This window comes from Erythranthe guttata, chromosome 6, assembly GCF_056151865.1.
Source record: "Erythranthe guttata isolate IM_541 chromosome 6, IM_541, whole genome shotgun sequence".
In the NCBI taxonomy this organism is placed as follows: Eukaryota; Viridiplantae; Streptophyta; class Magnoliopsida; order Lamiales; family Phrymaceae; genus Erythranthe; species Erythranthe guttata.
Genome location: NC_142538.1, coordinates 5,245,884 through 5,273,809, shown reverse-complemented (window position 1 = coordinate 5,273,809; position 27,926 = coordinate 5,245,884). Strand labels below are relative to the sequence as shown.

Genomic DNA, 27,926 nt, shown 5'->3' with positions numbered 1-27,926 from the left:
AAATTATTCGATTGATTGATTGATTTTTTATTATAATTAGTGAAAATATTTGGTATAAATATTTGAAGAAAGTATAATTTCAAATAACTTGATACCGAAATAGTTGAAGGATGTCTTTTGTTCTTTCTATTTTTTGTAAAATATTAAAAATTTAATATGTTGATGAAATGTACTTTTATTTTTGCACTTTATAGTTTCAAAAGGATTGATTAATATAAAAAAAAATGATTTGACATTTTGAATCTCAAGATAAATACCACAGTTAAAAATTAATTCGGAGTGCATTATGCATGATTTATTAATATCTTTTGGATGAAAATGCGAAATTTTATATTTTAAAGGTGCAAAGTGGAATTAAGCTATTTTTTCTCCAGAAAAAAGTACATAGGAAATAACGAAATTGAACACGAGGGTAGCTAAATCCGGTTTAGGTAATTCAGTTGGTCACTGAAAACTCGATTTTTAACCGATCCGTTGGATAAGGTAGATAGCCATATATGTATGTATATATATACACACAGATAAATACATACATGCAAAGCCCTAATCAGAAATTCAGAATGCAACTACAAAACCCTTGAATTTATCCACCGGAAGTTTTCGCTCTCGAATTTGAACAATTTCAAGCTACAGAAATAATATCCACAGCCAATTGCAGCAAACTCCATCGCTGCATTCCGTCGAGGTGGGGGATTGTAGCCAAATCCCAAAGATGAATGCTTTGACTGCAACGACGACGTTTTGTCCGAGTTCGTTTCAGCTCAAATTGGCACTGGGTAGCCGGAAGTATCCATCGAAGTTTGTGTACACTCGCTCCCTGAAGGTCGGTCGGCGCAGTGTAAATTTTGCGCCGGTGGTGGTCCGGAGTAGTGCGGTCAACGGCAAGGGATTGGAAAAGCGTAGTTCTGGGAATTCGTCATGGTCTAATTTGAATTCTTCGGCTGATGATTTCTCGGGTTGGTCCAATGCTGATTCCGAACCGAACTCTGGCGATCCCAAACCTAAGCAATCGCTTATAGGTGAGTGGGTTGAGATTTTGTTATGTTTAGTTGCTATAGTCAAATTCGATTAACCATTATATGTTTCTGAATATCATGAAATTGGTTTTCTGATGCAATTGATTGGTAAAAGTGCTGAAATATTGGGTGTAATGCTATGTCTCAACTTAACTCTGGCTTTAAAACCATCTTGCTTCACCTAATTTCTGAAACTGATGATCGGAAACGAGCTCGTTCATTTCAGTTGTCCATTTCGTTTTCATTCAATAGAAATGAACGAGTTTTATGTACAATTTATGCCAAGCTCGTCCGAATGGAAGTTTAAACTGGGAAACAAATTGATAATGAATGCATCTTGTTCTGGGTTTAGTATGCGGGTGGGCACTTTTTCTTGGATGAAATTGTAGATTTCTGATGATCGGGGATGAGGTCATCCATTTCGTTTTGATTCAATAGAAATGAACCAATTTTATGTAAAATTTGTGCCAAGCTCGTCTGAATGGAAGTTAAAATTATGAAACTAATTAATAATGAATGCAGCTTATTCTGGGTTTAGTATGTGGGTTGGTGCTTTTTCTGTGATGAAATTGTAGATTTCTGATGCTGATGGTTTCTCTTGTAGACTAATAACACTTGTGAAGTAGTTTACTTTCAGGGATACTTGGAGCAGGAGCTGTCGGGATTGTTCTGGTTGCTGGCCTAACTTTTGCGGCGCTGTCTATAAGTAATAGGGGCAAATCAAGTGAGTAAATTCTTCTTTTCGTGTACAGCTTGGACATGCACAAAGCGAATTGAATCTATTCTCATTTCGGTAGCGAATAGTGGAAAGAACAATGCCTTGAAAAGATCGTGTTGCTCAAGGAAAATTTCCCTTCAAATAATATTTTACATTTCCCTGTAGTATTTCTAAATATCTTCACCTATGTTATTACCGGATCGTATGTGCCTCTGGTAATAGACCCTTTTTCATCATAATATAGTTGGATATTCAAAAATAAATAATGCACCGACTCATAATTACAGGAGTTCAAGAACTCGAGCCATTAACAACAGAACAAGAAAACTCATTGTCCTCCGATTACAACCAGAATCAAGTTGAAGAGGAGAAAAATGGTGATAAAGTTGATAAGCTGGAGAACGGCAGTGAAGAAAGCCAGACAGGTACAAATGGGAATCCTTCTCTGTATAATGAAAATAGTGAAGCTATTGAAACTAGAATTAATGATGATTCTGATTTGAGGCATTCATCTATGGATGGCGATGGCTCCACTTCTGAAGCTGCCCAAATAGAATCAGCTGATAGTGACAGTTTAATTTCTTCTGAAGCCACTGAAAAACCACCTGTGTCTGATATTACCGGTGGTTCCTTAGCTTCTGAAAGCTCCAGGGAACCAGGCGAAGAGACTGGTGCCATAATTTTGGAACCATCTGTATTTGATGCTAATATAGAAAATTTAGTCACTGATCATCCGAATGGAGTGTCTAGCTTGGAAGCATGGGATTCCAACTTGTTACTGAACCCTTCTTCTGTTGAGCATTCAAATTTAAATACCTCAGTCACAGCAGAGTTGGAAGCAGTTAGTGGATCAAGCATTATCCAAGAAGAAATTTTGGAGTCCGGAAGTGTGCTTTCAAACAGAGATGATGAGGGAACCGTAGAGATTTTAAACATGGATGTTGACCTAAGCAAAGTGTTGGAGGTTTCTGTATCAACTGGAGCACCACCATTACCAGAAGAAGCCTATCAATCACGAAATGAACACCTTGAAAAAGATTACAATGACATCAAAGTTAGCCAATCCTTTCTCGACTCTACAAATCCTGGAAAGTATTTCACTTCAGCTGGCATACCTGCTCCATCTGTCGTCTCTGCAGCTCTGCAGGCTCCTCCAGGAAAGGTTTTGGTTCCTGCAGTTATTGATCAACTTCAGAGTCAAGCATTATCTGCTTTGCAAGTTTTAAAGGTATGTTACATTACTTCAGCAACTGGATTCTGCTTCAATAAAATCTACAACAATAACATGAATTATGTGAGTTAATATGTCTATTTTATGATTGTGAGAAAGAGTCGATACAGCGCATGAGTTTCGCAAACATTACTCTCTGCTAGTGATTGATAGGAAGAGAGAGTCGGTGAGGTTCTGAGGCGTCAGTTTATTAGTTTGAAGAACTCTTAGATGAAACTGTTTTCGCATTATGAAACGTTAGAAGTTTCTAAGCCTTGGCAATTGAATTGTGATTGAAAACGGAATTCCCAATAATACTTTAAGAGGCCATCACTATGCTAGAAATCTTGCATTTTCTGTTTTTATTTTTTATGGCACATATTTTGTGTTTGTGTGTGTGTGAAACAAGCTTTTCAGATCTAGTATGATATGTTCTGGATTTCAAAAATGAAGAAAATAAATTCCAGAGTAGACTAGTATGCAACGATGCAAGTAGGAAGAGCTCTCATGTATGAAGATCCACTAATAGCTTAAAATTTTTCTCGTTATCAGTTGAAAATTATGCTAGCTCTTTGTACTGGGCAAAAAAGCAACAAAAAAAGTTGCAATACTATTAGTCTTAACATAGGAGAATTAATATGGTATCTCCAATGATCTAGAGTTTCAGTTGTAAAAGTTATCTACTTTATGAAGTTGTGGATCTGAATCTTAATTTCCCGAACACTGGTAGGTGATTGAGGAGGATGTTCAACCTGGAGATTTATGCACTCGTCGTGAATATGCTCGTTGGTTGGTCTTAGCCAGCAGTGCTCTGTCCAGGTAATATTTGATTGGTATAATGAGAGGCAATGGAAGATCTTGACTTTATACTATTCAAAATTATTTATTGCTGATCTAACTTCCTCTTAATTATTATAGGAACACAACTTCAAAAGTCTATCCGGCTATGTACATTGAAAATATTTCTGAACTTGCATTTGATGACATTACACCTGAAGATCCTGATTTCCCATCCATTCAAGGTAAATATTTGACTTATGCAATTCTTCTGTGTCGAGACTTGTCTCTGAACTAGTTTGGATGTTTCCAGGCTTGGCAGAAGCTGGACTAATTGCCAGCAAGCTTTCAAGAAGTGACATGCAGTCATATGACAATGAAGACTCAAGTCCTATATACTTCTCTCCTGAGAGGTGTACATACTTGCTCATAATCCCACCTAGTCATCCCTCTATTTGATGCTTCTATTTTTTGAAATCATCATTTACTTCTAAAATCAAGACTAACTTAATAGATGAGTTGTGGCTAAAGACGACGGTTGATGGTTTACTAGATCTAATGAGGGGTTTACGGAGATTAAGTTTCTGACTTATTTCTTCGAGCTTATATATATATTCTCTTTTTCCCAAGTTTCTTTTTGTAATTGATCATTGTCTTAACTGTTTCTTCTCTATATTCAATTTTTTTTGTTAGCTTAAACATTCATTGAAGTGTTTTTCAATTCATGTTTGCCATGGCAATGAACGAGTTCCTTGTATTATCTGTTCATCTTTCAGTTCTATTGCTGCACATGAAGTTGATTAGCTGCCTAATATAGCGGATTTAAGGAATTTTGGCAAATTATAATTCACAGCTAAACTAATGATCAATATTTTGTTCGACAGCCCTTTGTCTCGTCAGGATCTGGTGAGTTGGAAGATGGCCCTAGAGAAAAGGCAGCTACCAGTAGTTGATGGAAAGGTCATAAAATTTTAAAAAATATTATTTTTTAACTTTTTGCAGATAGCACTGATATCATTGATGAGATTATAACTGGACTTGCTTTTTGCTGCATTTTAGATCCTGCAGCAGGTATCTGGTTTCATAGATATTGAAAAGATCGACCCAGGTGCATGGCCTGCACTTGTAGCTGACTTAGAAGCTGGAGATCAGGGTATTATAACCCTAGCATTTGGTGAGTTTCATATATCAATGCATTATGTTCTTCGAGTATGTGTTTTTCTCATGTATAAATAGTTATTGTCTTATTGCCTAACAGGATACACAAGACTTTTCCAGCCAGAAAAACCTGTGACAAAGGCACAGGCTGCCATTGCACTTTCAACTGGCGATTCTTCTGTCATAGTTAGTGAGGAACTTGCAAGAATTGAGGCTGAATCTATGGCAGAAAAGGCTGTTTCTGCACACAGTGCTCTCGTTGCTCAAGTTGAGAAGGATCTCAATGCAAGTTACGAGAAGGATCTTTTCCTGGAAAGGGAAAAGATAAACGCTGTTGAGAAATTGGCCGAAGAAGCAAGAAGAGAAGTGGAGAAACTGAGGGCTGAAAGGGAAGAGGAAAGTCTTTCATTAATGAAGGAACGTGCTGCTGTTGACTCTGAAATGGAGGTTTTCTCTAAGTTAAGACGGGAGATGGAGGAACAATTGCAGACCCTTATGACTGATAAATTGGAGATATCATATGAGAAAGAAAGGATGAACAAACTTCGGAGAGATGCAGAAACTGAGAATCAGGAAATAACACGCTTACAATATGAACTTGAAGTTGAGAGAAAAGCCCTGTCCATGGCCAGGTGAGAAACTTCATTTATAATGTTTACCCTCTAAAGTTAAGCTTTGTGCAACAGATTATATATGAATGATTATGATGATCGAGAGAAAACAGAGCTAAGAATACTGAAAAAAAAAATCTCTTACGGATATTGATATTAAATATTGAAGATTTCACTTCTGAGGTATTATGTATTAAGTAACCAAATTATCTTTTTACTTGTACTGGTGTACTTCACAATTCTACCAAAAGAGGTGTGTCAACAGTCTAACGGACTAGGTTCTTTGTCAAATTGTTTCATGAGAAGATTTCTCAAGATTTTCTTATTCATTGTTCTATTTTCTTTTTCTTTTCAACGACAACTACGTTTCTTTACAGGCCATTTATTTTCTCTTCCAAGTTGAAAGAGTTTATTTTCTTGGTATATTTTTGCGTAGGTCATGGGCTGAAGATGAGGCAAAAAGGGCAAGGGAGCAAGCAAAGGCCCTGGACGAGGCTAGAGACCGTTGGGAGAGACAAGGCTTAAAAGTTGTGGTCGACAGTGACCTTCGTGAGGAGGAAGCTGAAGCTGAAGCCACATGGCTCTCTGCTGGGCAGAAATTCTCAGTCGAAGAGACCATCGAAAGGTCAGAGAGCTTAGTGGACAAACTCAAGAAAATGGCAGACGAAGTGAGAGGGAAATGCAAAGTTACAATCACCAAAATCATTGAGAGGATAGTCTTGTTCGTAACGAGTTTGAAGGAAAAAACGGGAGAGCTAAAAGATGTGGCCAAATTGAAGCTGGACAAGTCTGTACAAGGCTTTCAGCATAAATCTGCTGAATTAACTTCGTCTGTTAAGGAAGGTGTTAAACGAACTGCTGGAGATTGGAAAGAAGGGGTTGAGAGATTGTCGCAGAAGTTCAAGACATGATTTAGTCCCACCCCTCCATTTTTGCTTTATAAACTTTATTTTTTCCATTTTGCATATCGGAGCATAAGAAGATGAGAACTAAAACATTCTGATAGCACGAATAATGTTATTTTATCAGCAAGTAATTTCTGTCGAGGAAATTGTAGAAATGGAAACACCTTTGATCTATGTTGGTCATTTATTGTGACCGTTAACGCAGGGTTGTCTCTTGCAATTTTTGAATCGACGAATGGTTTATCTATAAATTTTCTCAATTGGTTACATTCTTGTGATGACCACATACAGCCAGCGGAAGAACTGATCAATTGTCAATTCTGGCCGAGGATTAGTATCATTCTTCGCCTGTATTATTACCATTCTCTCTCTTACCATTCTCTCGGAGAAACGAATTTAATCTTAAAACCCTAAACATTTGCCCTTAATTTCAAGTACCAAACAACGCAACTAAGCAATTGATAATGGGCAGGATAACTCAGTTATCGACTGCAGTAAAGCATTAGAAAAACTCATAATCATGAAATTGCAAGCACATACAAGTAAAGACCATAACAGACATTTCAATTCTCCGCCCAGATTCTGAAAGATAACAGAAAATAACTCATGTCTAAATTATATAAAAGCATAGATGGAATAATAAAATATAAGTTGCTGCTAAGGCGAAAAATAAGGTTTAAGACATGGTTTTTTCTTCTAAATGAGAAACAAAATACATCAAAACTCGAAACAAAATGTAATCCATCCATTTCACTCAGAAAACAGTCTTCACTTCTTCTTCTCACCACCTCCAGCAGCCCTGTAGAAATCACCAGATATAGTCAGATATACGACGACGAAAGCACCATATTCGTAAACAAAAAGTCAAAACCGAACAATAAAAAGTTACAGCACAATCAAGAAAGCAAAACAGAAGAATTAATTCAAGTAAAATCACCTCATCTTACGGAGAGCACCAGACATCTCCTCTCTCTTCCTCTTTGCCCTCTTGTGGGTGCCCAACTTTCGCTTGGCTACCTTAAGGGCACGCTTGTCCTTTCCAACTTTCAGAAGCTCAGTGATTCTCTTCTCGTAAGGTGCAAATCCAGCAACTTCTCTAATCAGACTCCTCACAAAATGAACCCTCTTGCTTGTTTTCTGCATTCATTCAACTAGGGTTAAGCAAACGGAACTACGCACAGTGCACTAAATACTGACCGAGAAGTCACAATGCATCTACATATACCAAAAAGAATCACTTCCCAGCTTAAAAGTCTGAATTTTCTAAAACGGGTTAAATACATATTCCACTTCTAAATGCACTAGTTAATCGAACACTGACAATATAAGAGTATAATTTACTATACAACTCAAAACCGCGACAGTCAGAACATAAGACCACATGATTGAACTTTTGAACTGGAAAAATATTTCATGTAATCAATTAAGTCATTCCATCATCATTAATTTTTTTTTTTTGCTTCAACAAACTGAAATGAATTGGGGCAAGTTTAATCTATACATATCAATGAAAAGTAAAGAACCAATCTTTCAAAAATATGTAATAATCCATAAAATTGAACTACCAAATTGATAAGCATGTAAGAAAAACTCACCCCTTTCCTGTCAGAAGGGCGGGGAGCCAACTCCTTTGGGGTAACAATATGCCCTTTCTTCAGCCCAACTGAAATCCCACTGTTTGGTTGCTTCGGTGCCATTGCCTATTTCCAAATCAAAAAAAAATTATTAATTCAGTTTTTCACCTATGAAATTTCGTCTGTGTATTTCCAAATCAATGAATTAAGAACAAAAATCTAAATGAAAATGTATCATATATCTCAACAAAACACCCAAAATACACACACACACACACACACACACACACACACACACACACAAGCCTATGTGAAAATGTATCGTGTATTTGAAGAAAACACGCAAAAACACACACACGAACGCGGATTAGCTACTTGTTAGTTTACATTCGAGAAAAAGAAAATCAGGAGAAATTGCTGACCTTTTCCTGCTATGATACGCCGCTGACACTCTGGTAGGGATGATGAAATTAGGGTTTCGGAACAACGTATTGTTTATATGGAGTTTTTAGGTCTGGGATATTTGAGAACTGCCTAAATCTATTTGGGCCTTGTATTGATGGGCCGAAAAACAAGCCCAATAAATATATGCTAGTTAATTTTTATTTTATATATATCATTTTTTTTCGTATTATTTGTTTTTTTAGATAATTTTTTTTTCTTCATATTATATGTCACTTTAAAATTTCGATAATGTAATTAATGGTTTTTTTTTTATAATTATTAATCCAACTCTCAATTTTTAATTATTGTAACAATATTAGAAGTAATAATTATTTTGCATAATCAATACTCATCCATAGAAATGTAAAAGAATCGAGTAAGGTCGAATGCATGATTGCTCAAGTGTGTTTGAATTTTATTGAGTTTCAAAACATGTTTTTGAGTTTAATTTTTAATTTTGATTCGTCATTAAAGTCAAATTTGAATGATTTTTGAATAGAAACGAAAAGGAGTTGAACTTCGGATAGCTTAATATCTTTGTACATGTTTTATCATTCTTGTTCTGAGCGAGTCAAATGTGAGTCGAACTTTATGATTATATATTATATCATTTATCAAACACGTAACATGTGTGCGTAAATGAAACTAAAATCGAACTTTAAATGATCGAGCCGAATCAAGCTATCACAATAATGATGCAACTTTCAAATTGCTTCGTTTATCTCAAAATAGAAACCAACATGTGGTATGAATTGAAGTTTCTCCAATGAGATGCAATCATGTTCTATTATGTAAATTTAGATGTGGTTCAGTAAGATAAGATTATCTAAAATAAGATTAAATAATTTAGTGAAAATCCAATTATATTATTTAATCACGGACGTTCCAACAAATAATCTTCTAAAATGGTGAGACATGTTACGATAAAATAATATTTTTTGGTCGATTCAGGTTTTACCAAATATTGAACAAAATCTAGTTTTTTAATTAATCATACCTAATATTTTTCAACAAAATCATACCTACAACAATAATCTAAAAATCAGATGAAGAAAGAAAAAAAGGAACTAAGAAAAAAAATAAATAAATAACATTGGTAACTAAAATATCTCCAATTTTAACATGGTTTTGTAGTTGTTAACCTGTTACACCGGATGAAATATATGGAGTAATCCTGCACCATTGATTTACACGCAGAATTACAAACACTCATATGTATCCGTGTTTCATCGATGATTATTTGTATAGATTTACAGTGTAAAATCATTCGATTATTTTATTAGGTGTAGCAGCATTTTTTTTTTATATATATATAGAAAAATAGCAGCATCTCATATGATAGACCAACGTCACCAAAATTATTATTTTTCTTACTTTCTTTTTTCAGTTTGTTCAAAACAGTAAGTAGTTGTATATAATAATACAGAGGAGCGGTTAGTTGACTTGCAGCCTGTGGCCTGCCGTGAAGTTCTTCATTTTGGACTGACTCGGCCGAGTCACCCCACTTTTTCTCTCTCTCTCTCTTCCATTTTCTCACTCATCGTCTCTTTCAGTTGCTAATCTTCTTCACTACACAACTTCAACAATTGTTTTAATCACATTTTTATTCATAGTCTATGCAAATAGATCTCGTTTTTCATCTCTCTCTCCCTTTACCCATCGATCGATCGATCTCTTTACGCCACCACGAAACAAACTGTAGTGTATACTCACGAAGCTCCCAGATTCCTGGATGTTTTCACGCCCTTTTTGATGATGATTAAAGATCCTCATTTAATTTTCTCCGATCAATTTTCCTAATTTGATGCTCCAGTTCCTTTTTTCCGGTAATCTCTCCTATTGATTGTTCATCGCTATTTCGATGGATTGTTTCGCATTCTACATTCCGTCATCTGTTTGATTTAGTATTTCCTGTTTATTTGATTGAATTCACAAGTAATTTTTTTTTATTTCTAGAAATTATTTTCCTTGGTAATTTTGAAGGATCGTTTTATTTGATTCATATTTCTGTTATTGGGACTGGTGAATCTGAATTAAATTTCTCTAGTTTCCATTTCATATTTGCAGTTTCACCAAATTCATTGCTAATTAATTATCAGTTGAAACTCTATATATATAATATTATAATTCCTTTTTTTTTTGCTGTTATTGATGATTTAGATCAAATATTAAGAGGGAGCCGATGTCAATTATCTGCGGTCTCCCCATTCTCGAATGCGTATACTGCCTAGCATGCACTCGATGGGCTTGCAAGAGATGCCTCCACAACGCAAGCCGCGACAGCGAGTCGTGGGCCCACGCCACCCCCGAAGAATTCGAGCCAATCCCCCGCCTCTGCCGCTACATACTAGCCGTATACGAAAAAGACCTCACACAACCAACTCTACAGCCTCCTCAATCCTATAACATGGATCCAAAATGCTTGATCACGAAAAAAAACTACAAAGACACACGTGGCAAAGTGCCGCCGTACTTACTGTACCTCGACCACACTCACTCCGATATAGTTCTTGCTATACGAGGCCTTAATTTGGCTAAGGAGAGCGATTATGCAGTTTTATTGGATAATAAGTTGGGGAAGATGAAATTCGATGGAGGGTACGTTCATAACGGGCTTTTGAGAGCCGCCGAGTGTATTTTGGATGCGGAGTGCGATTCTTTGAAGGAAATGGTGGAGAAGTATCCGAGCTATACTTTGACTTTTACGGGGCATTCACTTGGATCGGGTGTGGCGGCGCTGATGACTATTGTGGTGGTGCGGAATCGAGATAGGTTGGGGAATATCGAGAGGAGGAGGATCAGGTGCTACGCTATTGCGCCCGCTAGGTGTATGTCGCTTAATTTGGCCGTGCGGTACGCTGACGTCATAAATTCCGTTGTTCTTCAGGCATGTTACCGTGTTCTTACATTGATCAATGGCGTATCTATGTTGTTAATTGTTATTATTGCTGTGTGATACGATAGTTACTATCGGATTAAAAGAAGGAACTTATTTACCGTGTGGCAGGATGATTTCTTGCCTCGAACAGCTACTCCTTTGGAGGACATCTTCAAATCACTATTCTGGTAAAGAACTCGGCACGTTTTTAAATCTCCGATTAAAGAAAAATATTAATAACAATAGATAGTGTTGATTTTTAACTTCTTGTACAGTTTGCCATGCCTATTATGCTTAAGGTGCATGAGAGATACATGCATATCAGAGGAGAGGATGCTTAAAGATTCAAGAAGGCTGTATGCACCCGGTCGCCTTTATCACATTGTCGAGAGAAAACCATTCAGGTGGATAAATATAATTTTCACCCCCCTTTCGAGAATGCTCGAAAAATCGTCTTTTAAACAAAGTTAAATATGTAATAGATTTATAGTTTCTTTTAAAGGGCAGACATTATGAATCTTGATAAAAAAAAATTCTTCGGCCAAAAAGATTTTTTTATTGCATTAAGAAATGGAAGGGCCTCGATGAAATGAATCTCGATATCAGTAAGTAGTTTGTGTGTTTGATGAACGGAAAATTGAAGTCCCCGTTTGTGAATGTATAGATGCGGAAGGTTTCCTCCGGAAGTGAGGACAGCAGTTCCGGTGGACGGAAGATTCGAGCACATAGTTCTGTCTTGTAACGCGACTTCAGATCACGCCATTCTTTGGATAGAGAAAGAAGCTCAAAAGGCTTTGGAAGTAAGTTTTTTCGATAATATTTTACCCTTGTACATCGGCAACGTAATAATTAATACCTATTCTTGTCTGAAAATTAATTATGCAGTTGATGCAAGAGAAAGACAACGAGCTGAAAATTCCTGCAAAGCAGAAGATGGAGAGGCAGAAGACGTTAGTTAAGGAGCACGAAGAAGAGCACACTGCTGCTCTGCGAAGGGCAGTTACTTTAGCGGTTCCACACGCATTTCCGCCTCCTCAATACGGAACCTTCGATGAAAAGGATAACGAGGGTGACTCATCAGGTAAAGGCAAGGGTAAAGAAAGTTGGGGTGTACTTATCGATCGTCTTTTTGAGAAGGGCGATTCTGGTCATATGGTGCTCAAGAAACCTCTTGTTTCTGATTGAATGCACGTCTCGTTTTTTTTTTTGGGGGGGGGGGGGGGGGGGGGTTCAATTGATTGTGTGATCTGTGTTAATTGTATTTGTTGAGGAGTTCATTATGATTTATACATGAATAGAATGTTGATTGTAAAAGTTACCATTAAAGAAAGTTTGCTTTTAAGTTTGAGATGATATAATGATTCATGGATGAAGTTTTGATCCTTGTTATTGAACTTCATGGGTAATTGGCATTTTGCACCCTCAAATCACACTTCATTGGCACAATGAACCCTTAAATTAAAATAACAGCAGAATACACCCTTCAATTTATATTTAAGGGTTAACTGCAAAAAATCCCCTAAACTTTGAACGTTTTTGCGCTTTACCACCTGAACGGAAAAAAGTTGCACGAGCATACCTAAACTTGCCAAATTGTTGCACCGATGAATAAAAAGTCCATTTATAGCAAAATTTATGCCTGAATTGCACACGTGCAACTCGCACGTGAAAACACAGGGCAATTTTGTCAATTCACAATATTTTTAGAAAAACAAAAAAAGAAAAAAAAAAAAGAAAAAACAAAAAAGTGACCACAACCGGTCTTTTAATTCCTCTCTTCCTCTTTTGCCGACGAAGAGTGGGAATTTCAAAATTCAATCCACTCGCCTGAAAAACATGTTCTGAGAAGAATTGATGAAGTATTTATAACAAATATTAGCTATTTTTGATCCTCTTCTCCGTCGCCCATCTGTATGGGCTCGCCCTCACCGTTCTCACCAAACTCGCCGCCGCCGCCCACGGCTGACAAAACTGAGTTTTCAGGCCGTGCGATTGGGAAGGCGGCGGCAGCGGAGGTTGTCCACCGGTGAGGAATAGAAAGAGACGGTGGTAGTCGGAACGGAGGGCGGTGTGAATTTGGTGGAGCTGGATGGGTCCGCGGTGGTTGGGATTTGCTTCGCCACTAAGGTTGCTTGCTCCAAATCTGCAATTGACTGTAAATCCACTTCGTTTTCCTCTTTGAGACCACAAATATCAAAATCCGTCAGATATTGCAGAAAATTATACAGATTTGCTTGTGCCCAGAGAAAAAAAAACGAAAAAAAAAAGAGAAGAAAACTGACCTGTTATTGAGTAGGATTTGAAGGGCTTGATAAGATTTTGGAGGAAGCTTTTGATTTAATCATCTACTGTTGTTACTATTTATGTGGAGAATTTTTTTGTGGGATTAATTAGTAATATGAATGAATGTATTTTCCATTGTAATCTGAAGAAATTCATGAAATTGAGTGTGAAATTTAATTTACGAAGCAGGTCAGAGTTGTTTACGTCTGGGGTAGCGTTTTTTTTTTCAAGGTGGGTCGTGCGGTGGCGGAGCAGATGTGGTGGTGGTGTAAAAATCTCCCGTCCTCTGTTTGGCAGCAAGAGGAGAGAGGAAGAAGATGATGGTGGGTGGCCACTTTTTTTCTTTTTTCTTTTTTCTTTTTTTTTTTCTTTTTTCTAGAATAAACGGGAGATAGAAAAGGGGAACAGGGGAAAATACTAATTTACCCCAGCTATATTCACGTGCAACGCACGTGATTTTGATTCCGGTCAAAATTAGCCAAAAATGGACTATTTCTTAATCGGTGCTAAAAATAAGTAAGTTCAGGTATGCTCGTGCAACTTTTTTCCGTTCAGGGGGTAAAGCGCAAAAACGTCCAAAGTTTAGGGGATTGTTTGCAGTTAACTCTATATTTAATGCTACACCGAGTGAAATATATTGATTATTAATCGTTGGTATGCACATAATCACACACATTCATGTGTATGTGTGCTTAATAGAAAATTATTTCACAACCTCAATGATTAAAAATCACCGAGTGTAGCATCTCAATGAACAAATTTCGAGTCAAGTTACAAAATTTTAATATTGCAGGATTTAGCTGAGTACAAATTAACCTCATTTTAGTTCAGGGATGAAAATCAAACGAATTAGACCATAAATAATATTTCGATTTCCTTTTGAAGCGAATATTAATTCCAGTTTTTGATATAAATACTTACAAATAATCGGAATGAATAACTTGTTCCAAAAAAAGAAAAAAAAATAAAATCGAATAAATTCAGGCATGAAAAAGTTATTCGTCCCTCCCACCTGTAATATGAAATAAATAATAATATTGATTTTACAAATGCAATTCTCGAAAAAAATAAATTATTTGAAAATTCCAAAAGTATTTTTGGAATTTAAATCTGATCGAAAATCAGAACATTACATATGATTCCAATTTTGATAAAAAAAAAAAACTTTGATTAAATTTAAAAAAAATGAATAAAAGAAATGAATTCGAAATTACAGAAATCGACTAATTAAAATCAGAAATTCAATTCCAGTCCACAATTCAGCCACAGCTTTGCTTCGCATCATCAATCAATGGCGACGCATCTCACAATTCTCGGCATGCTTTTGCTGGCAATTACTTTTGGTATTTCTTTCGCTCAGAAGTAAGGAAACCCTAAAATCATCGTTTTTCACTTCATTTTATCTTTTACTCGCCATTAAATCATCATAGATCCAAGCGTTATCTCAAGTTTCTTTTTTCTCAAGCTCTTCATTTATTCAACTCTTAAATTGCTCGTACCGCCCACCTTTTCATATAATTTAGTACCATATATTTGTAACTAAGAAATATTTGATGATGCATTTCATGATTTATGATTATATTTATTTTAAAGAATGCTATTTTATTAGGGATTCATAACAGTACCAAATTCGATTGCTTTTTGAGTGTTTATCTGATTTGGCTGGTCCTACTAGTATTGCTCAACCAGTGATCGAGATAAATCGTGCATATATATATATATATATATATATATATATATATATATATATATATATATATATATATATATATATATATATATATATATATATATATACTACGTATTTGTGGTGAATTTGTATTCGCAGTCGGTTTGTCGGTTTGAATTGTTTCCGTTATTGCGAGATGAAATAGTAGATAATTAGATATAGCATTGTTGCAAAATGGATGATTTGGATGGGTGATGTATGGATATTATATACTCGGCTTAAGCTGCTACTTAGAACGAACTATAAAGTAAGCTTTTCAAGGTAGTGATTTTTAAATGCAGTTCTGTTATTTTCAGTAGTCGAAAGGAATTGAGAACAAAAGAGACGAACCAAGACCAAATTATTCGATTGGGTAATCAAGTGCAGTCTAAAAGTATTGATCCATCACGAGTCACTCAAATCTCGTGGCAACCAAGGTCAGGTAATCTAAACAACCTATAACTTGTTTATATGTATATATATATACACACACAATATATATACTTTTGCCGTTACATTATGCTGAGATTACAATGGTCATAATGACATTATCTTGTGGGCACAGGGTGTTCTTGTATCGAGACTTTCTATCTGAGGAGGAGTGTGATTATCTGATTTCTCGGGTACAACTTATATATATAATTACCATGCACTTGTCCTTTGACTTGTATGAAACTATGTTTTCGGTTTAGGTCAATGGGGAGAGAAGTTATACTGTGGGGGTCGATGATTCCACAAAGATTGACGCGAACAAGGTACTTGTTAATTTTTTGGTACTTCTGTGGGTGCTGATGTGGAATATTTGACAAAACATTGTTTATCACCTGAATTATACATGTAACAACTGATGGAGCGAAATGATACTCGTGGCAACTATTCTTGTGTTGGTTGCATAAAGTTTATTGGATTCATTTGATTCCTCTCGTTTTTACCTATTTGGTCTCAAAATTTTCCTAATATCGAGCTTTGTTCTTGTTATTCCAAATGATTATATGCATGCTCTACAACAGGATGAAATCGCTACAAGGATTGAGGAAAGAATCTCCGCATGGACTTTTCTTCCCAAAGGTATATATATATATATATATATATATATATATATATATATATATATATATATATATATATATATAAACACTAATATCCATACAACTCTTTGCTTCTCTAGTAGTAATTTACGTCTCCGCCTTTTAGACGTCGTATAATGATGTTTTTTTTTTAATTGGCAGAGAACAGCAAATCTTTGCAGGTTCTGCACTTTGGGCCCGAAAACCCGAAACAGAACTACAATTATTTTCACAATGAATCTGCAGAGGAAGTTGGTCAACCTTTATTGGCAACCGTGATATTGTATCTCTCAAATGTCAGCCAAGGTGGCCAAATAATTTTCCCCCAATCGAAGGTAAGAGATAGAGAGAGAGATAAACTAAATCTTCATACTGTGATTTGGTCTTACTTGAAACGTGACAACATAATGTGCAAACGTATTGGCAGAAAACTATGTGGTCTGATTGTACAAAGAGCAGCAATATCTTGAAACCTAGTAAAGGAAATGCTGCCGTGTTCTTCAATCTACACCTTAACGCAACTCCAGATACAAGTAGCGTACACGCTAGATGCCCTGTCCTGCAGGGAGATATATGGTTTGCCACCAAATTCTTTTATCTCAAAGAAATTACTATTGGCGTCGAAAAGGAGGGGCAATCACGATCCGACGGTGGTGATTGCACGGATGAAGATGAGAGCTGTTCCCGATGGGCTGCCATCGGCGAGTGTCAACGAAATTCCGTTTTTATGATTGGCTCTCCCGACTACTACGGCACGTGTAGGAAGAGTTGCAATGCTTGCTAATACTTATAGCTCTAAGGTGACAGACGCGTATTAATCTCCTTTTTTTTTCTATCTTTTTTTTTCTCTCTTTTTTTTTCTTTTTGGTTGGAAGAATACAATCAACTTATATCTTGTAGAGCTCTTGTATTTATATTGTTATATAACCTCAAGAATTTATCAAGAAAATAAATTTTATACCACAAGGTTTACAATGAGGGTCAAATAATAAAGTTTAAAAAATAGAAAAAAAAAAAATTACAATTGCATTTCAGTCCCTGCAAAATGCTTAACAGTAAAGCCAACTTTCTCAAACTTCCCTCTCTCACTATTCTCTCTAAACTTGACATAATCTGCACAAACAAAGGGCTTATACAGCCTCAAATTCCCCTCTCCCACGACTTCCTCGGGAGCAAATATAACCTTTTCGTTTTCAAAGCACCAGAAAAAAGCAACGGAGAATCGGTTCGTGTTTTTCCTAAGGACCACTCTGTGCTCCGATGACCGGAAAATTCCGTTACTCCACGCCTGCATTAAGTCACCGATGTTGACGACGAGCGTGTTTTCGTGTGGATTTATATCCATCCACTGCCCTTCTTTAGACCTCACTTGGAGCCCACCGATTTCATCTTGATAGACTATGGTTATGCAGCTCATATCTGTGTGCATTCCTAGTCCTTCGGTTTCTTCTTCTTCGTCGTCGTTGCACTCTGGTGAGGAGTAGTTGTTTATTCTCAAATAGCCATGAGAATTCTTGAATTCTGATAGGTACTTCGTCTCAAAATCAATCCCCATGGACTTGATTACCATTTCGACGATTATCTTCGATAAGTCTGTCATTTTTCTTCCGTACTCCTCTAATATCTCACTGAAAAATGAAACACGAAGATACAAAATACAAATAAACACGAGACGGGATAGAAAAAAATAAAAATAAAAAAATAAAAATTCAGTGCACGGTAATAGTTGGAGTTTAACTAGTGTATGAGCAGAACACTATTCAGATGTTTCAAGTGTCGGTTCAGTACAAATTTTATCAGTTTCGAGTTCATAAAGTCGGGACAAAATTATTAACCATACCCAAATACATTATGACAACTGAAAAACGAAAAAAATTACCTGAATTCACGGTTTGACTGATTCAAGAAGGCCTGGGAAGAACTCTCTGCAGAATCAGAGAAGTGGGGCCCGGAAACCCGTAGACTCTCGTAGAAAGGAGAGGCGATGAAATGCGGGGTGTACGTTTTGACGGAAGATAAAGGGCCGGCTTTGTCCTTCACTTCCGAAGGTAGGTCAAAAATCTGGGTAGAGAGAGAACGCAGTTTCTCGATTAACTCTTTGGAAACTGCGTGATTGGTTATGTGAAAAAAGCCCCATTCTCTGCAGGCTACAGAAAGAGAGGAGAGAGAAGACAAGTCGAAGGGCTGCGAAATGTCAAAAACGGGAAGTTCTACCGACATAATGTAGAAACGTGAGAAGCTAAGTTAGTCCTCTGCTCATTTGGTTGTAGCTGTAACCTTTAAATAGAAGGCTAGATCAACAACTATCACCATTTAATATTAACCACTGGGACAACATAAATTAAATAAATAACTTTCAGACAAGTCATCAACGTTGCTTGCCGATCAATATTCCAAGAAACGAGCTTCTAGTAAAAAAAGAATCTTCCGTTAAACGCACAAGGCATGATTTACATGCAAATTCAGTCAATACAAGAGACATGAATCAATAATCTAATGGTTTGACTACGCAATTTGGCTTTTAAAACATAGTATATATATCAGGCTGAGGTCAACGCCGACGGAAATTAGTAATAAAGACAAGGTGGGAGGGGACAACAAGCACGAAAGACGGAAGCTTTGCTGGCAGTTTAATGCTTCGTCAAACCTCTTAATTCATAGGCCCTCGAGCTTCGAGTCTTCAGATTCAAGCTTTGACCCCCGATTTTTTAAATGCCAATGGGCGATGTTATGTAATGTAAATAATTAGTCTCGTAGCTTAGTAAAACAGCTTTCATTCTGTGGGGGCAATGACAGAGAGTCAAGTTAAGACAAGGAACACCTTTCTTTGCTCCAGCTATTCTTGTAATAATAATAATCAAACAGAAGGGTTTCATTATTGTTTCCTTTGGACACAAAAACTAATTAATTTATCTCTCGTCGTGGGATCGAACCCGGAGCATCTAATCGATGCCTTGAAAATCATTGGCATTGTCTTCTCTTTTCTGCTAAGTTATCATTACATTGTTTCTTATCCGTTCTTTGGTGGATCTCCACCACTCCCAAGTACTTAAATATCAAATTTCGATTATTCAGTACTTCTTCCATCGGTTGATTCATTCCCGAAGGGTAAATTAAATTGTGATGCTACAATGAGTTAAAAGTAAGCATGATAAACAGGTGCAAGGTACTTAACAACGAGCTACCTGGACTGTATTGCAGATGCATTTCATCCATACGCCGTTTTCCTGCTTCAATTAGGAATTTAGGATCCAAGAAAAGTTACTGATACTAAAACCGAAAAACACCTTATCTTAATCGGATTAGCTATCGAGTGAACCTTTAGAACTCGACTTGATCGAATTCTCGGTCGAGCCAAGGACAACGAAAAGGTTCGTATTATACTCGGAAAAAAATATAAAGGCGACGAGGGAAGTAATAAACACAATAGATTTCATATTATACTCAAAAAAAAAAAAATGCTAATTTTACAGCTCAATCAAACTGCTCTATTTCTAGGGCTAAATATTTGAAATCACTTCAAATTATGAAATATGAATTTCCAATCGCAATTATTAATTATTATCCAAAATGAACAACTGATTTCAAATCAAGTGAATTACTGAAAGTAATCAAACAATTTGCCTGCAAAACCACATAATCAAGATTGGATCTTCGGAGGTGAATCGGAGGACTTGTTAATGGAGCACGAGTTTTTGAAAGCTTCGATATGCGATTGGCATTTTCGCCCATCTCCATTGTTTTCAGCCAAACACTTCCTTAGGGCATCGACGTCACAAGGTGACGTCATCGTCTTTCTCGAATTGCTGCTTCCTGCTTCGTTGCTTTCCCACTTTGCTTCCATTTTCGTGAGAATTTATGGTCGAATTAAGCGCGAAAATTCATATGAAGATGAAGCCGCCGGTTTATACTGCGCCGGCGAATGTGAAGCAAGAGATTTAAATCGCACGTGTCTACTAAGAAAATCTTACGGTAAATTACAACCAACCCCCATGAGGTAAAGTTCAATTACAAAATAACCTCTTATGTTTTAGAAATTACATCCAAGCCCCTTCAGTTTACGATTTCTTACATCCACCATCAATAAAAGGGTATTAATGTAAAAAAATTATTAATTACAAGGAGTGGATGTAATTATGAAAAAATAAGGAGTTTTTTCATTAATAGACCTTACTTCAGGGGACGATTATAATTTACCCAAAATCTTACTAATTAGTAATTACAATTGATTTGTACTACACCGGCGATTGGAATAAGCGGTTTATACTACACCGGCGAATGTGAAGCAAAAAAATTAGAGTTTTTAACTTTTTGATTGGAATAATTATTTTTAGGAAAAAAAAAACTTTTCACCTTAAACTTTTTTTTTTTTCACCATACCAACAAAATTTAGTATTTGCAAAGTAAAGCCTCAAACAATATAATATTTTCCTTTTGATTTTGGAGGGGGTGCAAGGTGAAGAAGAAAAGAAGAACAATCTAGAAGAAATGGATGATGCAATAAGTAAAGCTTTTATTAATTCAAAATTCGGATACCAGCATCAATAATTTATCGAATCAATATTCGACGGTTTTTAAATTCGATTCGGATATTCTAAAGTTAAAATACTTTCATAGTCCATATGATCTTAAAATTCTCCTAGTTTCTTTTTTGTAATATATACCTTTTTATATATAAATAAATCGAAATTCCCATGTTTGAATTTATTTATTCACACCAAATTCTTGTTACTAATTTGAATAAGAAAAAAAAAATGTACATATGTATATGCATAAAATATAATAATTATTGAAAATGGAATAATAGTTGGGGTAGAAAAGGAATATCGTAAAGCATTTCACTTTATACCCCTGAAACGGAATAAATATTTATTTATTTATTATTATTATTATTAATTTTTTTTTTTTGATTTTTTTTTTTTATATATAATAATATACTGCCCATCTCATTTTCATCACTCAGACTCACTATCGTCTTTAGCGATTCCCAGCACGCCCTTTGTCTTTCTAAAACATTTCGCCGACTTTTCTTTCTCTCTCTACATACCATTTTTGTTTCTTCATAACTTTACATACAACAAAAATACATTTTTTTAATCTGTTTTTTCAATTGCTTAGGGCACCGTCTTTATCGCCGCCGATCGCCGCCGATCTCTCCCACCACTGGTATGTGAGCCTCTTCACTCTTCTGAACTTTAGGTCACGTGGAGATCACAGATCACGTGACCTCAAACCCCCGACACTAGTTTTTATTTATTATTATTATTTTTTTTTTTTTACGAATTTTGTTTAGTCACTTCAGTGATGAATTTATGACTGGTGATTTGTATTTATGTGATTGATTCTTATTTATTAGGCCTTTTTTTTCCATTAAAAAATGGCAATAATTTGAATTAGAGAAAGAAATGTTGTGCTGATTCACTTATTTCATGAGTTATATTGGCTGATTGTTTGTTAGCTTGAGTCATTTATTTAATTAGATTCACTGCATGTATGCAATGAATGTATTGTTGGCTAATTTTAATGCAAAATTAAGAGTTCGGTGTGATGCATCGAAAACTCCGCAGTATTTAGGTGTGTATTTGTAGCAATATTTCTTTTGTTTTGATACGAGAGTTTTTTCTGTTGTTTTATTCCTACCTTTTTATCTCACTGTATGTCTATATTAATATCTATTTTGTTGCAGTGGCAGAATTTTTACATTTGGTTTTATTGCTTATGCTTTATCAATATACCAATTATTTGGAATCACGGCATACGTATCAGCTGATTGTTTTCTGTTGAAGTCAGTCTGTAAGTTGAGATTAGGATAATTTCACTGTTTCTATGTGTGATCGGTCAGCTATTTGGCCGAAACTTAACTATTCTTCGATAATTAGGAAACTAATGATGGTTAAGTAACGTGCAATCTTGATTGTGAAATTAAATTGCCTTATAATGGAGATTGACCATTGGCACTCTATTACTTTTCAGATTGTTAAGAATTAGATAGGTTATACATGCATATGTTAGCACGATGATGATGCATTTTCTGAATACGAAGTATAGTTATTCAGCGCTTATCTAAATTTCTAAATTTAGTAATTCCAAAGTTTTGTTTCCTTTTTGGTGTTCATTCATTTCAAGTAGTTGCTTTCAAGTTTCAATTCAATCGAATGCGCATGTACTTGTCTCTGTTTTTAAGTTATTCAGTTAATCGAATGCAGATTTCATATAATCTCTATTTTATTTTCTTCGTTTTCTCATTTTTCATCCTATATGGTCGTTGTTTTAACATTTAGACTTTTTATGCATTGTCACTGTATCTAGTTTTAGTTGAAGCCTGGATGCCTGTTCCAAAGCTCTACACAAGTGGAACTCTGAATGCAATTAAATCAGAAGAAGAAAATGATTCCCTTGACACTGTCATTAGACAAGCTATTGTTAAGGATCCTCTTCTCCCCTTTTCAAGAACAGGAGATAATCCCGTGCAGTGGTTTCAGTTGCTTCATGCCTTAGATCAGCCAGGTGCGTAAATATTTGAAGTTGTCGAATGTACACGAATAATGACTAATTATCACATCACGTATAGTTTTATGTCCGTATCTACTTTCAACAGTTCGGTTTCCTTCCGAGATTCAATGATCACTGCCGGAAAAGAAAATTGTTGCCTTTTTAGGGGCAATTTTTTTTTTGTGCAGTTTGTCAGCAGCGTGGTTATTCCCACTAACAGGTTAATACTGCCTTTGTTTATCTTGTAGATCTCGCTGGTTGGCCCTTGATGACTCCTGTAAAAGTGCAGATGCAGAAGTGCGAGAAGTGTTCTCGGGAATTTTGTTCATCCATTAACTACAGGAGACACATTCGAGTGCACCGCCGTTCTTTGAACGTTAATAAGGTTGTCCTAGTTGTCCACTGCTTCATAGGGGCACTTGAAAATTGATGAGTCCCTTTCTGAATCATGGAGTGCTTTGAACTTTCCTCGATTATGTATTTTTATCAACTACTAGTATCTGCAAGGCAATCCTAGCAGCAACATTGTTAGTTTTCTCCAGTATTTCTAATGTTTTTAGGAACATTGTGCAGGAATCTGACAAACATAGAGGTTTATTGGCTGCATTTTGGGATAAGGTAATGAAGTTTCTTTTCCGTATTAAATTTCTCTGTTCTCTACCCAATATTTATGGATATCATTACGGTGTGGTGTGCAGCTGTCACTTGAGGAAGCAATGGAAGTAGTGTCATTTGGCGACGTATCACTAAAGGTTGTCACCTGAATCCTCCCTTTTATATCGATATAATCAGAATTGCTTATTGAACATAACATGCTTCCCTTCTTTTAAGAGCGTGTCTCTGACAATTTGGTAAGGATATTAGCCTAATACTCTGTTCAAGTAATTTATATGGTTTCATGTTCAACGAACACAATAAAATATGTAATACTCCAAGAAATTGGTACTAGCCTTGCAAACCACAGGTATGCAGTTCATTTTGGCGTCCAACTTCATGATAACTATCTTGATATCTATGAAGCTCGAGTTTGATTTTAGTTTTCTACATAAAGTTTCAGGTTCTTAGAAAGTTCCGAAGTAAGTAGTGGTTGTTCTCTTACATATTCTGGAAGGGTCATATTCGGATTCTTTACTCATAACTCGGGCGCTATCTCTTGTAGAAAGTTGTCCATGCGTAGGTCATTAAAGAATTTTATTTTGATCTCTTTTCTTCTGACATCAAACTTTATTTCTGTGGATTTGGAGTTGCAACTTAGTGATGGTTATATTATTGTGATTGAGCTAGTAGTAAAACGTGGCATCTCTGTTCCTTCTTAAATAACTTGTACATGGAGTAATATGGATGGGTTAAGATACTCTTTCCTTGCATTCTATGCTCTTTAGGAAATTCCTGGTACATCAGTAATAGTGGCCCTAACATCTTTTCTCCACCAACCTGGGGTGTGGGCTCTTCCACAGTTTTACGTGAAGGCTGGCTCTACATTATTGGTAAGGATGCATCTCACATATATAATTCTGCCATGGTGCATCATGTTGATTTTATCCCTCATATTCAGCATTATCTCCTTTCCAATTTAGCTCTTCATGAATCTTCTATTGTTTACAGGACATAATCCAAGGCAACCCATCCAGACTGCCATCCTCGGAGGAATTATTTAATATCCTTGATGATGCAAGTGAGAGAACATTCTTATGTGCCGGCACAGCCGAGTCTGTGCAGAAATACCTTTTTGCTGGAGAAGCTGCCAAAAATAACCTTGAATTGAAGAACTTGGTTGCTTGCACTAGCTTCCTCTTTGAACAGAAATTGGTAATCCCAGTGTTATCCCTCTTTACTTGCCACTTCAATTCTTATTAATGCCTGGTACCTACTTATTTGAACTGAAATGACGTATCTAGTGTTGATCCCAAGTGCACGCATTTTTTGTCGAGTTTGAGTTCTCTGGTTTAGAACAATGTTTTTCCTATTTTTCGACCTTTATTATCACAACCCCAGATATTTTGGTTTTCACTTCAGGCTTATTTTCTCAAGTTGACTCAGTTGTCATCGTGGAGTTACTTATCTTTATATGCTTCATTGAAGCCTCTACGCTTTATGACCAGGTGAAAGCATGGCTTGCTGAACAAGATGCAGAGGCTTTGAGATGTCAGAAGTTGCTCGTGGAGGAGGAAGAAGCTGCACAGAAAAGGTAGGTTCCATCTGTTGATACATTATGTGGAGATGAATGTGTAAAAGCCATTTTTAAGGTAGTTCATTATTTTGAAACAACCTTCATTATGATGCTACTCTTTCCTTTTGGGTCTTGCCATCATTTCAGACAGCACTTTAAAATGTTAGGTACTTACCGTCTGCCGACCTATATATCTTTGGTTGAATGTTGTTTTATTTATATTATTTATTTTCTATTTCTTCAGTGGTCCACAGTAGCGGTCAGTATCTGGTATCAGGGTATGAATGAGGATGTTCTTGCATAAATTTCTAGACCAGAGAAATATTAGAGTATCCATTTTTTTTTCTTTCTTGAAATACATATATAACTTAGAAATTTACATGAGAAGACAGTTGTCTTTAAGCATAGTAAATTATAGTCTTGGTGGTTGAGACTTTCACTCGGTTAACATATGTATCTGCATAAAGAGGTCGGACCTTTGCGAGCCCTTGGCCTCTCTTGCATAAGGAGACAGATAATACATAGTAAAGCCGTCGTCAAAGCAGCATACCTTCGACTGATATTAGTTTATATATGCATGTGATAAAAAAAAATGAAGGCTATAAAATGATAAAGTAAACTTATTGCCAGTTAGAAATGCTTATGTGATTAAGTAGAATTCTTCAAAATCTTGTGGATGAAAGTTTACACCAGGTTTTATTTTATAATTGCTGATAGATTATGGCGAGACATGAGATACAATGGTAGGAATCAAAGATTCTGTTTTCTGATTATCCCATTTTCAAATTTTATTAGGCAAGCGGAGCTTTTGGAGAGGAAAAAACAGAAAAAGCTCCGTCGCAAGGAACAAAAAATGAAGGAAGAAATTCACGGGTGCAAAGGAGATTTAAATGTTGTCATTGCACTTTCTGCAGCAGATGGGCCAGTTTCCACCGAAGCATATGGGCTTTCATCCCCGTCCGATTCCTGTTCAAATTCCGAAGACATGCCCACAAATCTTGATCCAGGCCTAGAAACCATGCAGTTGCAAATCGAAGAATCGGAGAAAGATCTAGAAGCACAGATTGATTCCACCAGCGAATTTATTAACCAAGGACACACTCATAACATCGAACCGCAGATCGTGTCTGAAAATGACTCTCAACATTTAACCACCAATAACTGGCAGGAGGTCTCAAATTCACAAAGGGTCGCCGACAATGGCTTCCATGAATGCCGAAATCTTCAAATTTTAGAACCTAATAGTGTAGAAATAGTTGGCGTCTCCAGTGACCTGACTGGGAACAAAGTCTTGACAGAGAAACATAAAACGGAGGGTGATGAGAAGAGTTTGAAACCCCCGTTTTTTATGGAAGAAACTAACTACCAGGTTGTAATAGGTTCTATTCCCATCGTTGTAAGAAGTTGTTCGGCTCAGCAGAAAAAGCGTTACTTGAATGATTCTCCAAATACTTGTAGTAGTAAAGAGGCTGAAATGCTTAAACAGAATGCTTCGGAAAAGCTCGTTAAAGCCGATTCTGTTAGCCATGGTGATGAACCAAAGGGTATCTCTCCAGCTAAAAGGGGTGATGGAGATTCTGAGGACGCTGTACTTTTGGAAAAGGTTAGTAACCAAATTATATCCACCTGCAAGGCTTGTTGTGCTAATAAGAAGCATTACGGAAATGACGTGCAAGGACATTTGCGGTTCAACAGTGCCGCTGCAAAAGAATTTCTTATCCGGAGTACGTCGATTTTACTCCGTTTTCGCCTTATCAACTATTATATTACATTATTCACAATCGCAATTATGGATTTTTTTAATTTTTTTTTTTTTGTGTGTGAAATTGTGTAGGGTGGAAGGAAGCTATATCTGGGGATCATGTGAAGTTAGTGTATTCATCAGTTTGCGAAACTCCCAATGTTCAGCACGACAACGCAGTGGCCTCTACCGCATGATTAGAGAACCGGCGGTGCGGAGTATTTTAGCTCACAACAAACTAGGATAAAAGATTAGGAAATATGGAAAAGGGCTTAGAGTTTATTTTTAATTTTTATGTAGGTTTAGCCACCACCATTGCTCTCCGAGAAGAGGTTCCAGTTTTACCAAGTGGTCTTCTGTCCGAAAATTTGAGGTTATTGATACTTATTTTTTAGGAGTGGTACGGATTTTACGGTACCGGTGTATCCTTTTGGCTTGTTTGCCTAGGTAAGAGTTACAGCAGTCGGAGAAAGTCGGGGTGTTATTTTCTGCTATATATATATAATAGATGTCCTTGTAATAAATTAAATTGGGTCTTATTGAGGAACAAATATGAATCGAAACAGGGATAAAAATTGTTACCGAGAATTAGTACTGTCAAAACTAAATGTTTCTCTGTTATTACTTGGTTTCTTCCCTCTATTATCATGATCCGGTTTGGTAGATGCTACGTCGAAGTGATTTTGCACTTCTGATTTAAAAATAAAAACACGCACACCCACATGTATGTGAGTTTAGTGAATTGTTATTTATCTAGATTTATGGTTGAAAACTTATATTGGTTTAGCAATATAATCAGCTATCACCTATGTAGCACGGAAACTTCAGTTTCTTAATGTATTCGTGTTGTTGGGTGTGTTTCGTGTCTCGAAGGCACTTGTCGGACATCTTATGTGCCATTTTTGCAATTTCTGAAATATTGTGGAAGCATTATGGAACCAACATATAATTAAATTTGAATGTATATATCTATTAATCTATATATAATTTTTGTTAATTGAATATATATATATATATATATATATATATATATATATATATATATATATATATATATATATATATATATATATTCCCGGCAAATATTTGATATCACACACATATTGATATATGATATATCTCATCTGAGAAAAACCGATTAGATTAGAAGGCGTCGTTGACAAGAGACACGCAT

General features: G+C 36.1%; 6 protein-coding genes and 1 long non-coding RNA gene across 11 annotated transcripts; 4 read left to right on the top strand and 3 right to left on the bottom strand.

Moving 5' to 3' along the window:
- Nucleotides 1-402: 402 nt before the first annotated feature.
- LOC105977678 (GPI-anchored adhesin-like protein) lies at nucleotides 403-6,587 on the top strand. 2 transcript variants are annotated; one of them, XM_013003021.2, is made up of 10 exons: nucleotides 403-1,019; nucleotides 1,654-1,740; nucleotides 2,022-2,962; nucleotides 3,675-3,763; nucleotides 3,863-3,966; nucleotides 4,035-4,134; nucleotides 4,606-4,681; nucleotides 4,781-4,895; nucleotides 4,980-5,511; nucleotides 5,927-6,587. In XM_013003021.2, exons 1-10 carry the CDS (start codon nucleotides 713-715, stop codon nucleotides 6,399-6,401), a joined length of 2,826 nt encoding a protein of 941 aa, XP_012858475.2. In that variant the 5' UTR covers nucleotides 403-712; the 3' UTR covers nucleotides 6,402-6,587. The 2 variants fall into 2 exon arrangements, with proteins under 2 accessions (XP_012858475.2, XP_088675762.1); XM_088819636.1 differs by having other exon boundaries at nucleotides 419-1,019; nucleotides 4,790-4,895.
- Nucleotides 6,588-6,985: 398 nt separating this feature from the next.
- LOC105977885 (large ribosomal subunit protein eL36y) lies at nucleotides 6,986-8,548 on the bottom strand. The gene is made up of 4 exons (XM_013003275.2): nucleotides 8,392-8,548; nucleotides 7,991-8,095; nucleotides 7,333-7,532; nucleotides 6,986-7,194 (listed from the first exon to the last, which is right to left on the bottom strand). The coding sequence occupies exons 2-4, from the start codon at nucleotides 8,090-8,092 to the stop codon at nucleotides 7,164-7,166; spliced, it is 333 nt and encodes a 110-aa protein (XP_012858729.2). The 5' UTR covers nucleotides 8,093-8,095; nucleotides 8,392-8,548; the 3' UTR covers nucleotides 6,986-7,163.
- A 1,271-nt stretch (nucleotides 8,549-9,819) lies between these two features.
- Nucleotides 9,820-12,685, top strand: LOC105977298 (uncharacterized). The gene is made up of 6 exons (XM_013002602.2): nucleotides 9,820-10,239; nucleotides 10,574-11,300; nucleotides 11,421-11,479; nucleotides 11,567-11,695; nucleotides 11,956-12,091; nucleotides 12,177-12,685. Exons 2-6 carry the CDS (start codon nucleotides 10,596-10,598, stop codon nucleotides 12,474-12,476), a joined length of 1,329 nt encoding a protein of 442 aa, XP_012858056.2. The 5' UTR covers nucleotides 9,820-10,239; nucleotides 10,574-10,595; the 3' UTR covers nucleotides 12,477-12,685.
- Nucleotides 12,686-12,896: 211 nt separating this feature from the next.
- Nucleotides 12,897-13,864, bottom strand: LOC148769952 (uncharacterized). Its single transcript, XR_016031759.1, has 2 exons — nucleotides 13,574-13,864; nucleotides 12,897-13,467 (listed from the first exon to the last, which is right to left on the bottom strand). It is a non-coding gene; the product is annotated as an uncharacterized LOC148769952 (long non-coding RNA).
- Nucleotides 13,865-14,595: 731 nt separating this feature from the next.
- On the top strand, nucleotides 14,596-17,312 carry LOC105977883 (Oxoglutarate/iron-dependent oxygenase). Of its 2 annotated transcripts, none has more exons than XM_013003273.2 (7): nucleotides 14,596-14,936; nucleotides 15,603-15,719; nucleotides 15,848-15,905; nucleotides 15,975-16,037; nucleotides 16,293-16,350; nucleotides 16,512-16,684; nucleotides 16,777-17,312. In XM_013003273.2, the coding sequence occupies exons 1-7, from the start codon at nucleotides 14,866-14,868 to the stop codon at nucleotides 17,131-17,133; spliced, it is 897 nt and encodes a 298-aa protein (XP_012858727.2). In that variant the 5' UTR covers nucleotides 14,596-14,865; the 3' UTR covers nucleotides 17,134-17,312. The 2 variants fall into 2 exon arrangements, with proteins under 2 accessions (XP_012858727.2, XP_012858726.2); XM_013003272.2 differs by having other exon boundaries at nucleotides 14,628-14,936; nucleotides 15,600-15,719.
- Nucleotides 17,286-19,576, bottom strand: LOC105977882 (gibberellin 20-oxidase-like protein). The gene is made up of 2 exons (XM_088819634.1): nucleotides 18,229-19,576; nucleotides 17,286-17,977 (listed from the first exon to the last, which is right to left on the bottom strand). Exons 1-2 carry the CDS (start codon nucleotides 18,567-18,569, stop codon nucleotides 17,368-17,370), a joined length of 951 nt encoding a protein of 316 aa, XP_088675760.1. The 5' UTR covers nucleotides 18,570-19,576; the 3' UTR covers nucleotides 17,286-17,367.
- A 1,694-nt stretch (nucleotides 19,577-21,270) lies between these two features.
- On the top strand, nucleotides 21,271-27,334 carry LOC105977751 (uncharacterized). Of its 3 annotated transcripts, none has more exons than XM_013003118.2 (10): nucleotides 21,271-21,515; nucleotides 22,659-22,856; nucleotides 23,090-23,226; nucleotides 23,415-23,459; nucleotides 23,540-23,593; nucleotides 24,224-24,328; nucleotides 24,447-24,650; nucleotides 24,944-25,029; nucleotides 25,807-26,735; nucleotides 26,846-27,334. In XM_013003118.2, exons 2-10 carry the CDS (start codon nucleotides 22,676-22,678, stop codon nucleotides 26,947-26,949), a joined length of 1,845 nt encoding a protein of 614 aa, XP_012858572.2. In that variant the 5' UTR covers nucleotides 21,271-21,515; nucleotides 22,659-22,675; the 3' UTR covers nucleotides 26,950-27,334. The 3 variants fall into 3 exon arrangements, with proteins under 3 accessions (XP_012858572.2, XP_088675757.1, XP_088675756.1); XM_088819631.1 differs by having other exon boundaries at nucleotides 21,304-21,515; nucleotides 22,665-22,856; XM_088819630.1 differs by having other exon boundaries at nucleotides 21,310-21,519.
- The last annotated feature ends 592 nt before the right edge of the window (nucleotides 27,335-27,926 follow it).